At 39.2% G+C, this 16,297-nt stretch overlaps 1 protein-coding gene across 4 annotated transcripts; it reads left to right on the top strand.

Moving 5' to 3' along the window:
- Positions 1-573: 573 nt before the first annotated feature.
- LOC108876298 (5-hydroxytryptamine receptor 3C) lies at positions 574-16,144 on the top strand. Of its 4 annotated transcripts, none has more exons than XM_051066537.1 (13): positions 574-644; positions 10,211-10,291; positions 10,535-10,615; positions 10,896-10,958; positions 11,457-11,617; positions 12,006-12,050; positions 12,192-12,301; positions 13,265-13,434; positions 13,599-13,759; positions 14,122-14,332; positions 14,454-14,564; positions 14,663-14,739; positions 14,973-16,144. In XM_051066537.1, the coding sequence occupies exons 1-13, from the start codon at positions 605-607 to the stop codon at positions 15,252-15,254; spliced, it is 1,593 nt and encodes a 530-aa protein (XP_050922494.1). In that variant the 5' UTR covers positions 574-604; the 3' UTR covers positions 15,255-16,144. The 4 variants fall into 4 exon arrangements, with proteins under 4 accessions (XP_050922494.1, XP_050922495.1, XP_018521256.1 ...); XM_051066538.1 differs by lacking the exon at positions 574-644 and adding an exon at positions 8,279-8,318; XM_018665740.2 differs by lacking the exon at positions 574-644 and adding an exon at positions 8,412-8,423.
- The last annotated feature ends 153 nt before the right edge of the window (positions 16,145-16,297 follow it).

The raw sequence follows: 16,297 nt of genomic DNA, 5'->3' as shown, positions 1-16,297 counted from the left end.
CTTTCACACCCAAAGGTGGCGAGATACTTTCTGCAAAACGCAGCCAGACTACCTGTTGCAGCAGAGATGTAATCAAATTTAACCTGCCATCTATGGAACAGGTGATGAGAGACATTCATCCTGGCATCAGATGGGAATGTGTATGACTACATTGGTTGGTAACACCTCTTTGACAGCAGCAGTTGTCAACAAGGTTCATGCGTGCCTTTCAAAATACTCTCAAAAACATACCACAGCTAAGATGGACAGCACCTTAGTCCTTTCTTCTAGCAGTCTGGAGTGGAATATCTTTCTGAAGGCTTTCTCCTTTCCCATTCATGGCCAGGGAGTGAATTACAATCACTAAATTACAACAATAGTGGAAGTAAGAAGTAAACTGATTTTGGTTTATTAGTAAAATTGATCTGCCCACAGGATGTTGAGAGCACTGGCACTTCCTGGCAGCTTTGCTGCATTAAGTGTGTTTATGTCCTTGGACCAATGAGAGTTTTAAAAGGGCTGATCATCAAATGCCCGGCCCTCCTCCAGTACAAGGCAGTTATATTAGTACAGCAACAGTTTCTATACAGAAGAGGACAGGACTGCTCATTAATCTCTCACAGTCATGATACCCACAGGTTTCCTCTTTCTGCTCCTCCTCACAGGTAAGCTGGAACAGTTCTGTATGATGCATGCAGGCATACACAGAGAAATCTCCTGTAGTCAGGACATTACTGTATCCTATCTATTCCTTTTACACTACTTTCTGTATTTCAAATTTAACTTTATTCAACTTTGCTCAAATCCTATTCTGTGGCATGCAGTCAACATCAACTGCTAGGTGGTACATGAAGCACTAGTCAGTTGTATTTTATTATTATCTTGGTTTTAAGCATGTTCAGGACATGATACAGAACATAACCTGATTATTCATATTCCCGGGTGAGTCTAATGTTATCAGGTTATTGTGTCTTTCTAAAATATAAGTAATTAGGTACATACACAGTAACTGATGTCCAGAGAAACACCAGGGTTCTGTACTTCTAAATAAAAAGAAAAGGTAAGCATGTTTGTGATTTCTTTCCTTTTAAGAGTCATTTGTCTCATAGTGAACATGTCTTCATGTTTTTGCTTCAGATGGAGCATACTCTCAGGATAACTGCAGTTATCAAGATGTTTTAAACTACCTGAACCTGACCAAAAACAATGAGCTGTACTTCATGACCCGGCCTGTTAAAAACTACAAAACCCCCACAAAGGTACAACTGGAGGTTCTGCTCTATGCCATTCTAGATGTGGTAAGTGTTCAAAGCTTTTTTAAGTTGGCCCTTGAACTCTCTTGAGTTGTCAAGAGACAGTCAGAGTAAGCTACTGAGCAGATTGTGCAATCTTAAGCTCACTAATTACTGATGATGATGATGATGCATGATGTTTATTCCACACAACTGTTTTCATGTTGAGTTCAACTTTGGTGAACTTTAACTCCCTAATTTGTGCAGGTGACCAAAAGTAAGTCATCTCGATAGTCCTACCTCTGAGTGAAGCAAGAGCTGTAGTTCAGCATGTAAGGGAAGTGTTGAGGGCAGTGAGTCTGTACAATAGTTATTATCAGCAGCTGAGTTGAGTATATGGGTTTGTACAAAATTATCAGTAGAAAAGACTGGTTTGTTCATATTTGCCCAGAACCAGTGGAAAGTCCAAAATAGAGGAAACAGTGCAAGATTTTTGGCTTTGTGTCACTATTTGATTTTATTTTAGATATTGAATGACATAACATCTGTGACTCCATCTCTCTGTTAAAGGGATCATGTCTTTTGTGTTAATGTTCCTTGTGGTCTTTTTCAGATATTGTATGAGAGCAAACCAGCAGCAGTGAATTCAAATGTCATGATAGCAAGGAAAAAGACTTCTTGCTGATGGGGTAGAGTTAGAGTTAGGCTGGTCAGTATGACTTGTCAACCAGTAAGGCTAAACTGGTGTTTGCTGGTTAAGATGACTGACTAGCTGGCTGGCTGGACTGACCAGCAAAGCCCAGCTGGTCAAGCTGGTCAAGCTGGTTATAATGGTCAGTTAGACTGACCAGGCTGTACTGGTCAGTAAAGCCAATCAAGGCTCATAACAGTCCCTCTTTACCATAAACCCTAAATAGAATTCTCCACTCAACCTACATAGCATGAACCATATTCCTTCCATGATTGGGCCAACCACCCATTTTCTGGTTAATAGTGGATTTGCATTGTTTGTGGACCTTGTTATATTGAGTAATGATTGACTATATAGGTTGTTCTGCATCAAGATGAAAATGTGAAGAATTTGCTAACACACTCTACATACACACTGCTAGTGCTTTAGTCAATGTCCAAGGACAGAACAAGATGGCCCCAACTGTTCTGTTATCCTAAGATGCTGCACCAAAGGACAAAACAGTGTGTTGCGTTGGTTGTGCTGTCATGTTTTCTGAATGGAAAGACTTTCACATATGTTTCTTTGTTTACAGGTTGAGAAAGAACAAAAATTTATTCCTTACGTCTGGACTTACAAGGTGAGTTGTCATTTTTTATGCCTCCACAGCTGTGATTGGAAGAATTTTCAGGTTGTCTGTCCATGATTCTTGTGAATGTGATATGCCAGTAACACCTTGAGGGAATTTCTTCAAATTTGGGGCAAATGTTCAAGGATGAACTGATCAGATTTTAGTGTTTCAAAGTCAGGGTTACTGTGAACACGTTTTTTGCCTCTTGAATGTGATATCCCAAGACTGAAATGAAGTCAAATGTTGACTTGAACTCAGAGATGAACTGTTTAGAATTTGGTGGTCAAAGGTCACTGTGACTGTATAAAACATGGCCATTACATAAGAGTTCACATGCTATTTAACAGCAACTGGAATGGTAGAGGCATACAACCATAAGGCAGTAATTGTAGTTTCATTTTTTTTCTCAGAGTCCCTTTAATTTGTGTCCCTCTGTCTCACTTATTCTTTTATTTTCTTGTTCCTGTTTTTTTGCCTTCTGTCTCCCCTGTAGAGGTGGCACAATGAATATATTTCCTGGGATCCAAATCAGTTTTGTGGAATTGATAATGTTTCTCTTCCTGCTGAGATTATGTGGAAGCCAGATCTTGCTATTGAAGAGATGTAAGCATGAATGTATCCACCTGTGTACACACACACACACACACACACACATCTTTGTATTCCTATCTTTGTGGAGCAGTGTCATTAACATAATGCATTCCCTAGCCCCTTACTCAAGCTTCAACCATCACAACTGAATGCTTGACCCTAACTCTGATTAAATTCTAACCCTAACCCTAAAACCAAGTTTTAACCCTTCTAACAGCCATTTAAACCTGGGGGGTCCAGCATTTTGGGAACTGGGGGTTGTGTTTTTGCTTAGATATAGTATCACACAATAGCTTAAGGATTTAGATACTAACACACTGCTTGACATTTATTAAAAGTGCTCCCCATTTTAAGCCATTAGCTGCATTTCAACAGATTTCTGTATGATTAAATTGTCAGTAAGTGCATTTCCATTCACCTCTTATGAGGCACCTTGTTAGAACAGTTTTATTGGCTGCCTGAGGTGGCAACGCAATCCCTGGCCTCAAGTTACCTTAAATAAAAACAGATTCACACAATGGTTTCCACACTATAAATTTGTCTCTATGTGTTTTCATACAGGACAGAGATGGACAAAGCACCTCTGAGTCCTTATCTCTCTATCAACAATAAAGGTTATGTTGAAGTCCAGAATGATCAAGTGCTGGTCAGCACCTGCAGGATGCACACCTACAATTTCCCCTTCGACATACAGAGCTGCAACCTCTCCTTCAAGTCTGTCATACACACTGGTGAGAGCAAGACAGATTGTCACTATATTTTGTCTAAAAACACAAACTTAGAGTGCAGATCATCCCTGCGTAAAAGGGGCTAAACTTTCACCAGCTCTCCGTCTGTCCCCCAACACCACCAAAAGTCCACCTTCTATTGTCCACTCCTTCCTTGTTATCTTACCTAACAGTTATCTCATCTCCTATCTCAGCCAAGGACATTCGGCTTGTGCCACTCGACAATTCTTCAGAGGCCACAGACTGGTCTCGGGATATGATGCTGACCCAATACGAGTGGCTGTTCATCAACATGAAAGTCACCTTCAAAAACGCCAGCGACTTACAAGACCAAGACATCATCATTTACACTGTAGGTATAACTAGATACAGATCAGTCACTTCATGTAAATATAGCTTGAGGTAGTTGCATGTGAGTGTTTCCATTTTGAAAGACTTGTAACAACATTTGGTAACATTTTGAAGGGAAATATTGTACTTTTAACTACAGTATATTTATCTGACAACTAATGGTTGATAGTTTGAATATTTGATGAAGTTGTATGTGTGCGTGCACAGAGGTGGTTTTAGGTACTTTGGCAAATGTTTATATGTCTGTGGACAGATTTTGTCACTGCAGTAGAGTTACAACTGTGCAAAATACAGTCAGGAAACTTTATAAGTGTGTAGTTGAGATCAAAATTAAGGCTGAGTTTAAAGATGGGTTTGGTCCAAACAAGGGCTTTGCGGCTGGTGTGATCTCATCACAAGATGGTCTCTAAGTTTTTTTCCTGTCTTGCCTCTTTCAGCCCTATCTGTTCTTTCTTCTTTTGCTTCCTTCCCCATCCTGTCCTGTCCACCAACCTTGTTTCTTTCCTGTTTTTTACCTTCTGTTCTTCTGTCTTCAAAATTTTTCTTACTTCATTCCTTCTTTTATTTCTTTAACTGCTCTGAATTATAATAATCCACCAGCAGCTCTTCTTGTCCTCCATGTTTCTTGAGCATATTTTACCACTTTTTATTTGAGTGAACATTTGACTTGTTTTCCACTGTAGTATGCTGCTTTTACGTAATGAGCAGATCACCTTATTGTTACTGTTTAGTTGTGTTTCTCAGATGTGCAGTACTAGGTATATCAACCACCTGAACCTTTATCATCATTTCACAGATCAACATGAAGAGGAGGTCAGTGCTCTATATTGCCAACTTCATATTACCTGTCCTGTTTTTCTTGGGTCTGGATTTGGCCTCCTTCTTGATCTCAGACAGCAGAGGTGAGAAGCTGAGCTTCAAGGTCACTGTGCTGCTCGCTGTCACTGTGTTACAACTTATTCTGAATGAAATCCTGCCGTCCTCATCAAACAGGATCCCACTCGTAGGTAAAGAAGCTCAGAGTCTTGCCTTTATTGGACTGTACTTCATATGAGTAGTAACAGCACATATAACGACTCACTGTGTAGTTAATTATCTGCATTAATGAAGCTGACGTCTTCCTTCAGCGGTTTACTGCATTGGGATTTTTGCTCTGATGATGCTCAGCCTCTTGGAGACAATTTTTGTGATGTACCTGATGGAGAAAGATTCTGCATCCCAAGACAATGAGACAAATGAAGACCGAAGCACAAGTGAGGACTGCAACCAACAGGGAAAGGCCAACTTTCTGAAATGTCATGGAGGTGAGACCAGGAGCCAGTTGCACGAGCTGTTAGTTGTTATTTTTCTAATTAATACACACTGGTTAATTGTATTATTTTGAATTTGGTAAAAAAAAGAAAAAAAGAAACAAACAAACACTTTTTTTCAGAGGTGCACAAATGGACTCAGTGTGCATGTATCTATGATGGTGCTGGTGAAACTCAGACTGAATTGCTATCCATCACCAAAGAGGTTAGAACTGGATTGTACTTTAATTCTCATCACATTAATGGAAACAAAACACTGAATGTCAAATTTAACAGCTGTCACTCTCCATCTACTAAATTACTTTTGCAGCACAACAGCAGCAAGCAAGTGGAGGAGTACCAGGTCTTGGAGAAGGTCTCAGGTGAGCTGAGGGAGATGGAGAAAACATTGACTCTGCTCCTCGACAGCAGGAAGGAAGAGGTCAAGCCCGGCTACTGGACCAGAGTGGCTAAAAGAGTCAATGTAGTTTTCTTTATTTTCTATGTCACAGTGGTCACCGGGTTTTTAATTTTCATCTTTTTAAAATGGAACAATGCATAGAGATGATGATTGTCATTTCATTTCCTTATTGTCTCCCAGGCTTGTTTCACGAAATACCGTTCACATAACACGAAAGGCATTTTGCATGTCATTTCTATGCATTTTTTAAAAATCTCCTAACCATAAGAGCGTTAAATGACAGTAGCGTAGTATTTGTACGCAACCCCATGAGATCGCATTTTATCTTCTGTCTTTTCTCAAGCACAATACATACCTGGTTTGTACTTGTTTGCAGGAAAGCCTTGCAGCCTTGCACTGAGTCTGACACTGACAAAGGTCTCACCTCCTACGCCTACTCCATCACCTATTCAGCTTTTTTGTATTACTAAGCCAACTCCCAAAAATCCCTGTAAAATTGTTACAATCTTAAACTGTGTTATGAATCCACTCAAGTACTGCAACAGTGTAGCTCACTTTAAAGTTATAATCCTTAAGGTTTCAGTCCTGGTTTATCTGGCACAACTGCAGTCACAGCAAGTGAATTTTACTACCACTGTTTCATCTTAAATAACATGTGTATTGACTCCTGGGGACAACAAACATACTATATAGCCTAGTGACACCAAAGACTAGTACATTGAAATTCCTGGTGTTTGTAGTTGGCATTTTGTTCATCAGCATGCACCATTTCATCCAATAACTAATCAATGAAAAGGGAAAATACATCTGTCCTGGCTAAAGAGCAAACTCTTATTTTGTTACCTTGTTGGAGCAGCTCAGGGAATGGACAACAAGGTCACACACAGTTAATTCAGTAGTTGTATTTGTACAACTGACCCCTGTTTCATAATTGTCTGCAAACTATTTTTCCCTTGTGGAGCAGTTTATACACTGACAGCTAATGAGCTGTGATCACTTTATCTGCTCGGGACTTATCCTCTTAAAGATCAGCACCATCAAGATGGCTCTCTATTGATCAACAGTGTGAATTTGTGGGCCACAGGTCACCAAAGTGAACCAAATGTTATCTATTAATCAAGATGATTTTAATTCAGTATTCAACAGCATAGCCGAACTGTGGGCTGAGAGGATTGTTTTACTCATGTTAATAAAGAAAAAAGTTCACGTTAGACTAATTAAATAAATTAAATAGCTTGTTTGGGTTCCTTCTAAATTCTTTCTTACCTTATTCTTACAAACATGTATTGTCAATTGATTGTCAGTTGATCCACCGAACAACACTGTTAATGTCAGTTTGCAGGCAAGACGGTAATTAGCTGCTCAGCTGCAGCACACTGAACGGCATGAAAATTTTCCTGACTGCACAGCCTCCACCCCTTCATTCACTGTCAATGACGTTCACACACTGGACATCAGCTCTGTTAGTGCCCTGAGCACTTAACAGTGGTTTTATTGACTCTCTCTGTGGGAAGATGCAAATACACAATTATATGCACATAAAAGCCTTGTTTTCCCACATCCTGGTTTTAGCAAAGCTGGTGAGGAAATGTGCCCTATGATATTCAGCTTTATTTATTTTCTCTGTGTATTACAACCATTTTATTCAGTGCTACATCTACATGTAACACATATAGACACTATAAGTCTTGTATTATGAAGTTCTAGTATGTCTTTGCCACGTGATATGAACAGTCTTTATGTGTCATACATTTAGATTCTTGCATGAAACTGTTGAAGGTTTTTTAATATTTATATCAAGTTGTATTTGAGGAGATGAAATGCAGCATAGTTAATGCTTGTTGTTTGCTTTAGCCTACATTATGTCATATATTCATTTGATTGAATAACAGCTCTGTGATCTGTTCTATGGACTGCTTTTGAAAACATGCATCAGACTCCTTGTTCTGTGTAAATAAACAACAATACAATTATACAAACATTTTAAATTATTCATCCAACATTAGCTGTAGGACTCGGATATTTACAGAGGTCTCATATATTCTTCACTGCTTGAGGATAAAGGAAACACTTCCTGTCCAGCAGAGCCAGGCCACCTGTTGCAGCAACAAAATTTCACCAGCACAGTCAGTTTGCGCTAAGGCTGCCAGGTATAAATCTACAAGCTACATTCATCTCCCAACTCACTGCTACATGCCCCCAGGGACTGGTGATTCACAGCCTAATTCACTTCCCAACGTGTACGCATTTGATTTTGACATTAGAATACGCTGATCATCTATAGATCATAGATGGATTTATCACTTTAAGGTATGTAAGAGGCTGGTGACGCTAACGACCGGTGAGCCTACCGAAAATCAAAAGAAGAAGAAGAGTTCGGCCAATCATAGCGCTGGATTCGAATTGCACGCGGGGATGATTGGCAGGTGCGTTAAATCATTTCACGAGACAGCTAATCCACAGTAAAACATTTTTACCTTGATTTTATATCTCTTGTTCAACCTCCTCCCTCCCGTCGGCTGGTTCCGTAGGTAAGCACCGTGATTTGAACTCTTTTGGAACGGTAACCGGACACGGGGTGTGGAAAATGAATTGAATTAAGTGAACTCTAGCTTACCGTCGCGTACGTATTTGCACCCTAGCTAGCTTGTTTACCTGTCATTTAAATTGGCATAGTCTGTCATATTTTCCGTGTGTTAAGCATGATTTTTCATAGTATTTGTAATACTAGTCATTGCAGCCAAACCCGTATTCGTCTGAAGAGGAGCAGACTGCAAGCGCCGTAGGAATCCCTACTCCTAAAGAGTCCCCTGAATGAAAATAACATGAAGTGCTCATCTTTTATTAAGATGTTAAGAGGGATATCCGTGTCATGTTTTTTTCACACTAGGATATGACAGTAATGGATAAGAAGAAATAATAATCTAACAAATAACCCCCTACACATCCGCATGATCTGAACATATCTGCAGCTTAACGGTTGTAGTCCAAGACTTTCTGTAAAGTTTGCAGGTCTGTAACACCTCTGTGACAGTAGCAGTTCGTGTGAGCATTGCAAAACACACTGTTCTTAAAAACATGTCCCAGGTAAGATGGATGCCACCTTACTTAGTCCTTTCCTAGAGCAGGTATTTTTCTAAAGGCTCTCTCATGAACCTGCAACTCTTTTTCATTCATGGTCAGGGAGTGAATTGCAACCACTAAATTACAACAACAGTGAAAATAAGAAGTAAACTGGTTTTGGTTTTATAGTAAAATTGATCTGCCCACAGGATGTTTAGGGCACTGGCACTTCCTGGCAGCTGTGCTGCATTAAGTGTTTATATTCCTAGACTAATGAGATTTAAAAAATGGGCTGATCATCAAATGCCCAGCCCTCCTCCAGTACAAGGCAGTTATATTAGTACAGCAACAGTTTCCATACATGACAGAGAGGACAGGACTGCTCATTAATCTCTCACAGTCATGATACCCACAGGTTTCCTCTTTCTGCTCCTCCTCACAGGTAAGCTGGAACAGTTCTGTACGATGCATGCAGGCATACTCTTATTGTATTCTATTGATTCGTTTCACACTGCTCTTCTTATTTCAAATGTCACTTTATTCAACTTTGCTTAAATCCTGTTCTGTGGTATGCAGTCAACATCAATTCTTACGTAGCACATGGACTACAAAGTCTCTGGTACAATATTATTATCTTGGTTTTAATCATGTTCAGGCAGAACATACGCGACGGTGTCGTTCTGCTGTTAAATGTCACTGAAACTGATGTTGTTGATCCTATTTGCATCGTTCACTGCTGCTCATTCTTAACATAACTGAACTAACTGCTATTTTTTTATAAATTTTGTGCCTCAGCGTTTCACTTGCTCTCAAAGCCACAGCTTCACTGTTAATAAAGCACAGTGGTGCAATTTTTAACAGCTGTCAATCAAAGGAATAAACATCTAAATTTACAGCTGATAGGATACCTGTTTCAAAGTGCCTGGATCAATTACATTATATTAATTTCAGGTTAATTTCAGACATCCTCTATCTATAGATCTTTGAAGATCTTTGAGATATACATATGAGCAAGGGACAGTTATATTGTTTTTTTGTTTTACAGAATTTTTTAGATTGTATTTCTGGCATTTTCTGCTTCATCAAATATTCAGACCCTGGCTGTTGCATTAAGGACTCAGCCTTGATATGTGGTGTGTGGTATACACTCAGCACATGTTAATACCTCAGCTACTCTTCCAGAGTTGATTTGATGTTAAAAGACTTCCAATTTAGAGCTGCCAGACCCATGTTTCTGTGTTTTCTTTCCTGTCAGGTGGAAATCCCTCAAGTTTAGAGCCACTGGAGTTTCTTGATGCTCAACAAAAGTCCAATCACAGCTTTGAGGAATTGCCAGGTACAAAACAAGCACTCCAGATGTGCATGTTATATATACATGTATACAATATTTGAGCGTTTCTAATGAGAGGGGGAGGGGAGGCGTGGTAGCAGGACCACACTCAACATGTCATAATTCCTCAGCCACCCTTCCCAAGTTGATTTGATGTTTAAAAAATGAATAAATGGCATCGAAAAACTGTAAGAAAGCATGAAATGTGTTTGCATGGAAATAAAATACCAGCATTTTCTTCTCTGTCAGGTGGAAATACCTCTAGTTTTGAGGTACCAGAGCTTCTTGATGATCAACAGAAGTCCAATCACAGCTTTGAAGAAATGCCAGGTATGAAAAAAATAGTGATTTTTTTTTTTTTTTTAGGAATTGTAGTGCTTGCTAAAAATGAACAAAGCTGAGGAGAAATGCATTCAAAGGAGAAAAACCTCGGAGAAAATACACTCACGAGTAGGGAACCGTTTTAATGTTAAAAACACTCTAGCACATCATAATATCACAACTGTCATTTCAGAGTCGATTTCATATGAAACCTTAATCATGATACAGTATGTAGGAAAGCACAAGATGAATCTGCATGGAAATGATACTTTTCTGTCTTTCCTGTCAGGTGGAAATACCAGTTTAGAGCTACCAGAGCTTCGTTATGGTCAACAGTCCAATGACAAAGACGGTACACTCTTATGAAAGTGCAGATGAGTTGGTCCTGAAACTAAGTCAACAAACCTATTACACGCTATGTGGTCTGTTGTGAATGTGTGGCCTGGGCTCATGTTAGGCCTTAACATACAAGTGGGCATTGTATAGGAGATGCATCTCAAACAGAGAGTTAAAATGACCGCAGAAAAAAATCATTAGTGAAATGATGAGATAAAACCCAGCTGTCTTGCTAACATCCATCTTATAATGGCCTTTATAATGGCCTCTCTGTGACCACAATCACTGTATATTACTACATATGTTTGTGAGCTGATGTTTCTCATCTTTTGGTAGTAAATTCAGAAGCAGTGGATTCCCACTCACATGTTTAATGTTTGTCACTTCCTCTAAATTAAGAACACACAGAGTAACCCTAATATCCAGACAACTACCTAGTTTAAAAGTAAAAATAAGAGCATGGGAGTTGAAATTTGTGTATTTTTTACTGCTTATCTTGATGTGTTTGCTGTAGACTGGCCTTGGAACTCGGAAAACTGCAGTTATCATCATTTTTTAAACTACCTGAACCTGTCCGAAAACAAGAATCTGTACTCCATGTTACGGCCTGTTAGACACCACAAAATAACAACAGAACTATACCTCAAAATGGTAATCTATGCCATCCTAGATGTGGTGAGTTGTTTAAATGTTCTGTTAATTTTTTTCTTGTTAATTAAAATAATTATTCCCTCTGCCAAGGAGGATATGTGTATCTTATGGTCATTAGCTTTTGTAAAAGAGATGGCTCAGTATGGTTGCTGGTAATTGTGCTGATTGGCTGATCCAAACTAAACACTGTGCAGCCTTGAGGGAGGTTTGTGCCTATGTTTATATTTGACATGTATTAACGGACATGTTGTTTGTTTCCTCAGTGTTCCTCAAAGAAGTACAATGTTTCTGATGTTTTTTATATTAAAATTGGCATAGTGCTATATTTCATAACAGTTTGGTGCATGTATGGTTGGTTACTGTATGTTAATTGTGCTGCTGGAGAGATTTTCACACATCATTTATTTCTCAGAGAGAAAAGGACCAGGCTTTTGTTCCTTACATATGGATTTATTTGGTGAGTTCTGTTTGAGATACACAGCACTTTCTGATCATTCTCACCTGTTCATCACCTCTTGATTTTTTTCCTTTTAAATTGAATTTTTTCATTCTTTCTTTCTCTCCTTTTATTTTGTACCTCTCCCGTTTTCCTGTGTAGAGTTGGCATAATCATCACATTCAGTGGGATCCAACAGAATTTTGTGGACTTGAAAGTGTAGAAGTTCCCACTGAACTAATGTGGAAGCCAGATATAAATATCGAAGAAATGTAAGTGCATGCTCTCTCTCTCTCTCTCTCTCACACACACACACACACACACACACACACAGAGATCCCATTTTGGCAATGTTTTGCTTATATTACAGTAATATTAATCAAGCACAAATATTGAAATATTTACTGTGCATCCCTTCATCCCTTGACAGTTCACTCTCTTATTCCTCATTTCCTTATGATCAGGTGTCCTTCAGCAACACTCAGTTGAACCCATTTGCTGCTGGTGGACAAGCCAGCGCCTTGCATGGCACTGCTGCTGGGTTAATGAGAGGCAAATTGTAAAGTTTTGTCTGTGAGAGCAACATTATGTAGCTATTTTACCTTAAAATAACAGCTTCAGAATCATTTTGATGGTACACTGACTTCTCATAGGGGCAATGGTGCCTCTGTCATTCCCACTCTGCAACTTAAATTTTTGCTTACTTTTGTTAGTGAAATTTAGTAATAGTCAGTGGCCTAAGCAGCCAGAATCAGCCCCAACCAGTTCAAGACTAATGCCGAAATGTAGATCACTTAAAAAGACTTGGAAGTCAATAAACACCAGCGTTCATCTTCAATATTCAGCATGGAAACTTTGAAAATATATAATATAAGAATTATAAACAGAGTTTGGTTTGGATTGGTTTGGACTTTCTGCTCGGGGATCATGAGGAATATACACAGTTCAGCCGTGTTTCAAATCAGTAAGTGGGCTATGTAGACAAAGCTCTAGTTTAGTATTTAAAAACCACTTATCCACACAGGACTTTGAGCAGAACAGAATGAGTTACCGCTTGTGGCTACAGATGCCGCAGTTGCTCAGCAGTTACATTTTGCAGCTTTAAGGTAGAAAAGTGTTATACAAGTGAACACAGAAAGACACGATGCACTGTGGGTAATTCAGTTTAGGCACAAGTGTGTGTGTGTGTGTGTGCGCACGCGTGTGTGTGTGTGTGTTTGTTTGTTCTCATACAGGACAGAGAGAGACAAGACCACTCCAGCTCCTTTTATGACTGTTAATTACGACGGCATGGTTGAACTTAGAAATGACTTGGTGGTGGTCAGCACTTGCAGGATGCGTGTTTACCAGTTCCCCTTCGACAAGCAAAGTTGCACTCTCTCATTCAAGTCTGTCATATACTCTGGTGAGCCCGTGCCCTGCTGTGTTTCAAAATTTCTCAACACCTGTTTGAATGTATATGTGCTGTAAACCCCTGAACTGTTTATTGTCACACCAGCAGATACCACCATGTAAATTTGTTGTTGACCTGCCAGAAGACTTCATCTTAATTTGTATTTTCCACCTCAGATGAAGAAATATGGCTGTACGCCATCACCAACTCTTCAAAGATTACTGAGTGGTCTTGTCAAGCGATGCGGACGCAATACGAGTGGCTGTTCATCAACATGACAGTCACTAGAAAAACTGTCAACTATTTTAACTTCAACCAAAGCATGATCGTTTACACTGTAAGTATTTCTGGATACAGACACACACAGGGCCAATGATGGTCTCCTCCCCTTAGGCTGTGTCTTTAGCTAGAGAGATATCTGTTTTTAAGAGTCTCTGTGTCCAGCTCTCTGTATTTTTGAAGCCTCTACTTCAATCAGCAGAGGCATTTGGACCACAGTAAGCTGTGGTGCAGCAGAAAAACACTGCCATTCATAGTGTGGCTTGGCACTTTTGCTGTTTCACTTAAAGTAAGTAAATAATTCGAAGGCTTTTTCCACCTCTTCAGACATGAGCAGATTTCTTGGGTATTTCATAGTTGCTTTTGTCAAGCACAGGAGTAGGAAGGTCAAGAACCTGATCCTTGAACATCATTTTACAGATCACTATGAGGAGGAGGTCAGCCCTCTACATCATCAACTTTATACTACCTGTTCTGTTCTTCTTGGGTCTGGACTTGGCCTCCTTCTTGATCTCACACAGCGGAGGTGAGAAGTTGAGCTTCAAGGTCACTGTGCTGCTCGCTGTCACTGTGATGCAGCTTATTCTGAATGAAATCCTGCCTGCCTCGTCAAACAGGATCCCACTCATAGGTAAAGACGAAGAAGAGTCTTGCTTTCATCAGACTGTGCCTCATATGAGTAGTAACACCACATACATTGACTCACTGTGTAGTTATTTGTTGACAGTAATTAAGCTGACTTCTCCCCTCAGCGATCTACTGCATCGGGATTTTTGCTCTGATGTTGGTCAGCCTCCTGGAGACAATTTTTGTGATGTACCTGATGAAGAAAGACAACGAGACAGACAGAGACCAAGCCCTGAGTCAGGACACATTTACAATGTATAATAATACATGCTGGTTAATTATATCATTTTGATGCAATGCTAAGACCATCTTTGTGTCTGACATATTCTTTCAGATGTGAGGAAACATGCTTGCTGTGCATTTTGCTGTGCTGCTGAAACTCCATCTCAAGTGCTCTCTGTAGCTGAAGAGGTTAGAATTATGTTAAATTTCAAAGGGTTGATTCACCAAAATTAGACACTGACATGTTAACATTGTGCTCTTTGGATTATCAAGAATGACAGGAAAGAGATTTTGCTATTGACAAACTAAATTTAGATGAACCAACTCTTTTATTGTTTTCACAATGAACACAAAAACTGGAACCATATACAGTATGTTCCACAAATCTTGTTAATAACGAGTCTGCTAAACCACTTCTACAGCACAACAGCGGCCAGCTGACGGTGGTATCCCACTATTTGGAGAAGGACTCAGATGAGCTGAGGCAGATGGAGAAAACACAGACTCTGATCAGCAGCAACAGCAGCACCACCAGCAGGAATGAAGAAGAGAAGCCTGGCTACTGGACCAGAATGGCTAAAAAAATCAACAAAGTTTTCTTCATTTTTTACGTCACAGTGGTCAGTGTGTTTTTATTTTCGGTCTTTTCCATGTGGAACATTACAGAAGCCACTGGAAAAAACAAAAAATACTGCTCTATTTAACCTGTAGTTCATCTCCACCTGGGGTTCAACAATGAATCAAAATATTATTGAAAGCCCAACATGGCCAAGTGCAATATCCAAATCTCAGGAACTGCAGCCAGCCATTATAAATGAAGCATTGTGATGCGACAGAGACACCCCGACCCACAAATCACGTTCTCCAGATGCTTGTTTGGGTCAGACCCCAGCAGAAGTCACATCGTCATCTTTGAAATTTGAAATGAAAATGAAATACTCACTCACTCACTCAATATGAATCACTAAAATTGTGATTCATATTGCTATATCTATCAAAACAGTCACAATTAATTAATTAATTAATTAATTAATTTCATATTGTTCAGCCCTGCTCTTGACTAAAGAAAATAATTACCAGTTGTTTCCTTACATGTATACAGGCCACTTCTAGCTTTAGCCAGCCAGATAAGTAAATGTTATTAGCAGTTTAGATATATGTAGTCCTTCAGCAGTGTTGTTTGCATGTTTTACACACTCACTCTAAATATTAGCCTATTAGTCTGGATACGTTATGAAGTTCTAGTAATATATGTACCTCTGATATGTAATGTGTACAATTCTAATGTTACATACATCACAGAATATATTCAAAAATCGAAGTGTAGCTCTTTAAGATTTGTATCAAGTTACTCTAATGTCTGCTGTTACAGTGTATTTGTTTGCCCATCCATTACACTAAGCATGAGGCAACGGTAGGTTAAGTAGTTTCATGTTGTCTTTTATGGGGTTTTTCCGCTTCTATAGTACATCAGCATTTATGATACTTTATGTACTCAGATGATGGAATAATAAGTCCTGTCGCCTGGTTCTGAAAACATGTTAGTCATATGTTTACTGCTGAAATACACAATAAATACAGACCTTTTACTCTCTGGATTATACAAATGGCTGACAATGAAAAACCTGACCAAATGGAGAAATATACTAACATACAGGTTATAATCTGTCTTAATTTTTGCACTTTGAAACATTTAAGGACATTTAAAGTATATGGTGTGTAGTTCATAGCCATCAACTATATATTT

Source organism: Lates calcarifer, linkage group LG23, assembly GCF_001640805.2.
Source record: "Lates calcarifer isolate ASB-BC8 linkage group LG23, TLL_Latcal_v3, whole genome shotgun sequence".
Lineage (NCBI taxonomy): Eukaryota > Metazoa > Chordata > Actinopteri > Centropomidae > Lates > Lates calcarifer.
Note: the sequence above shows the minus strand (reverse complement) of the source record. Positions and strands in the feature narration are given on the sequence as shown.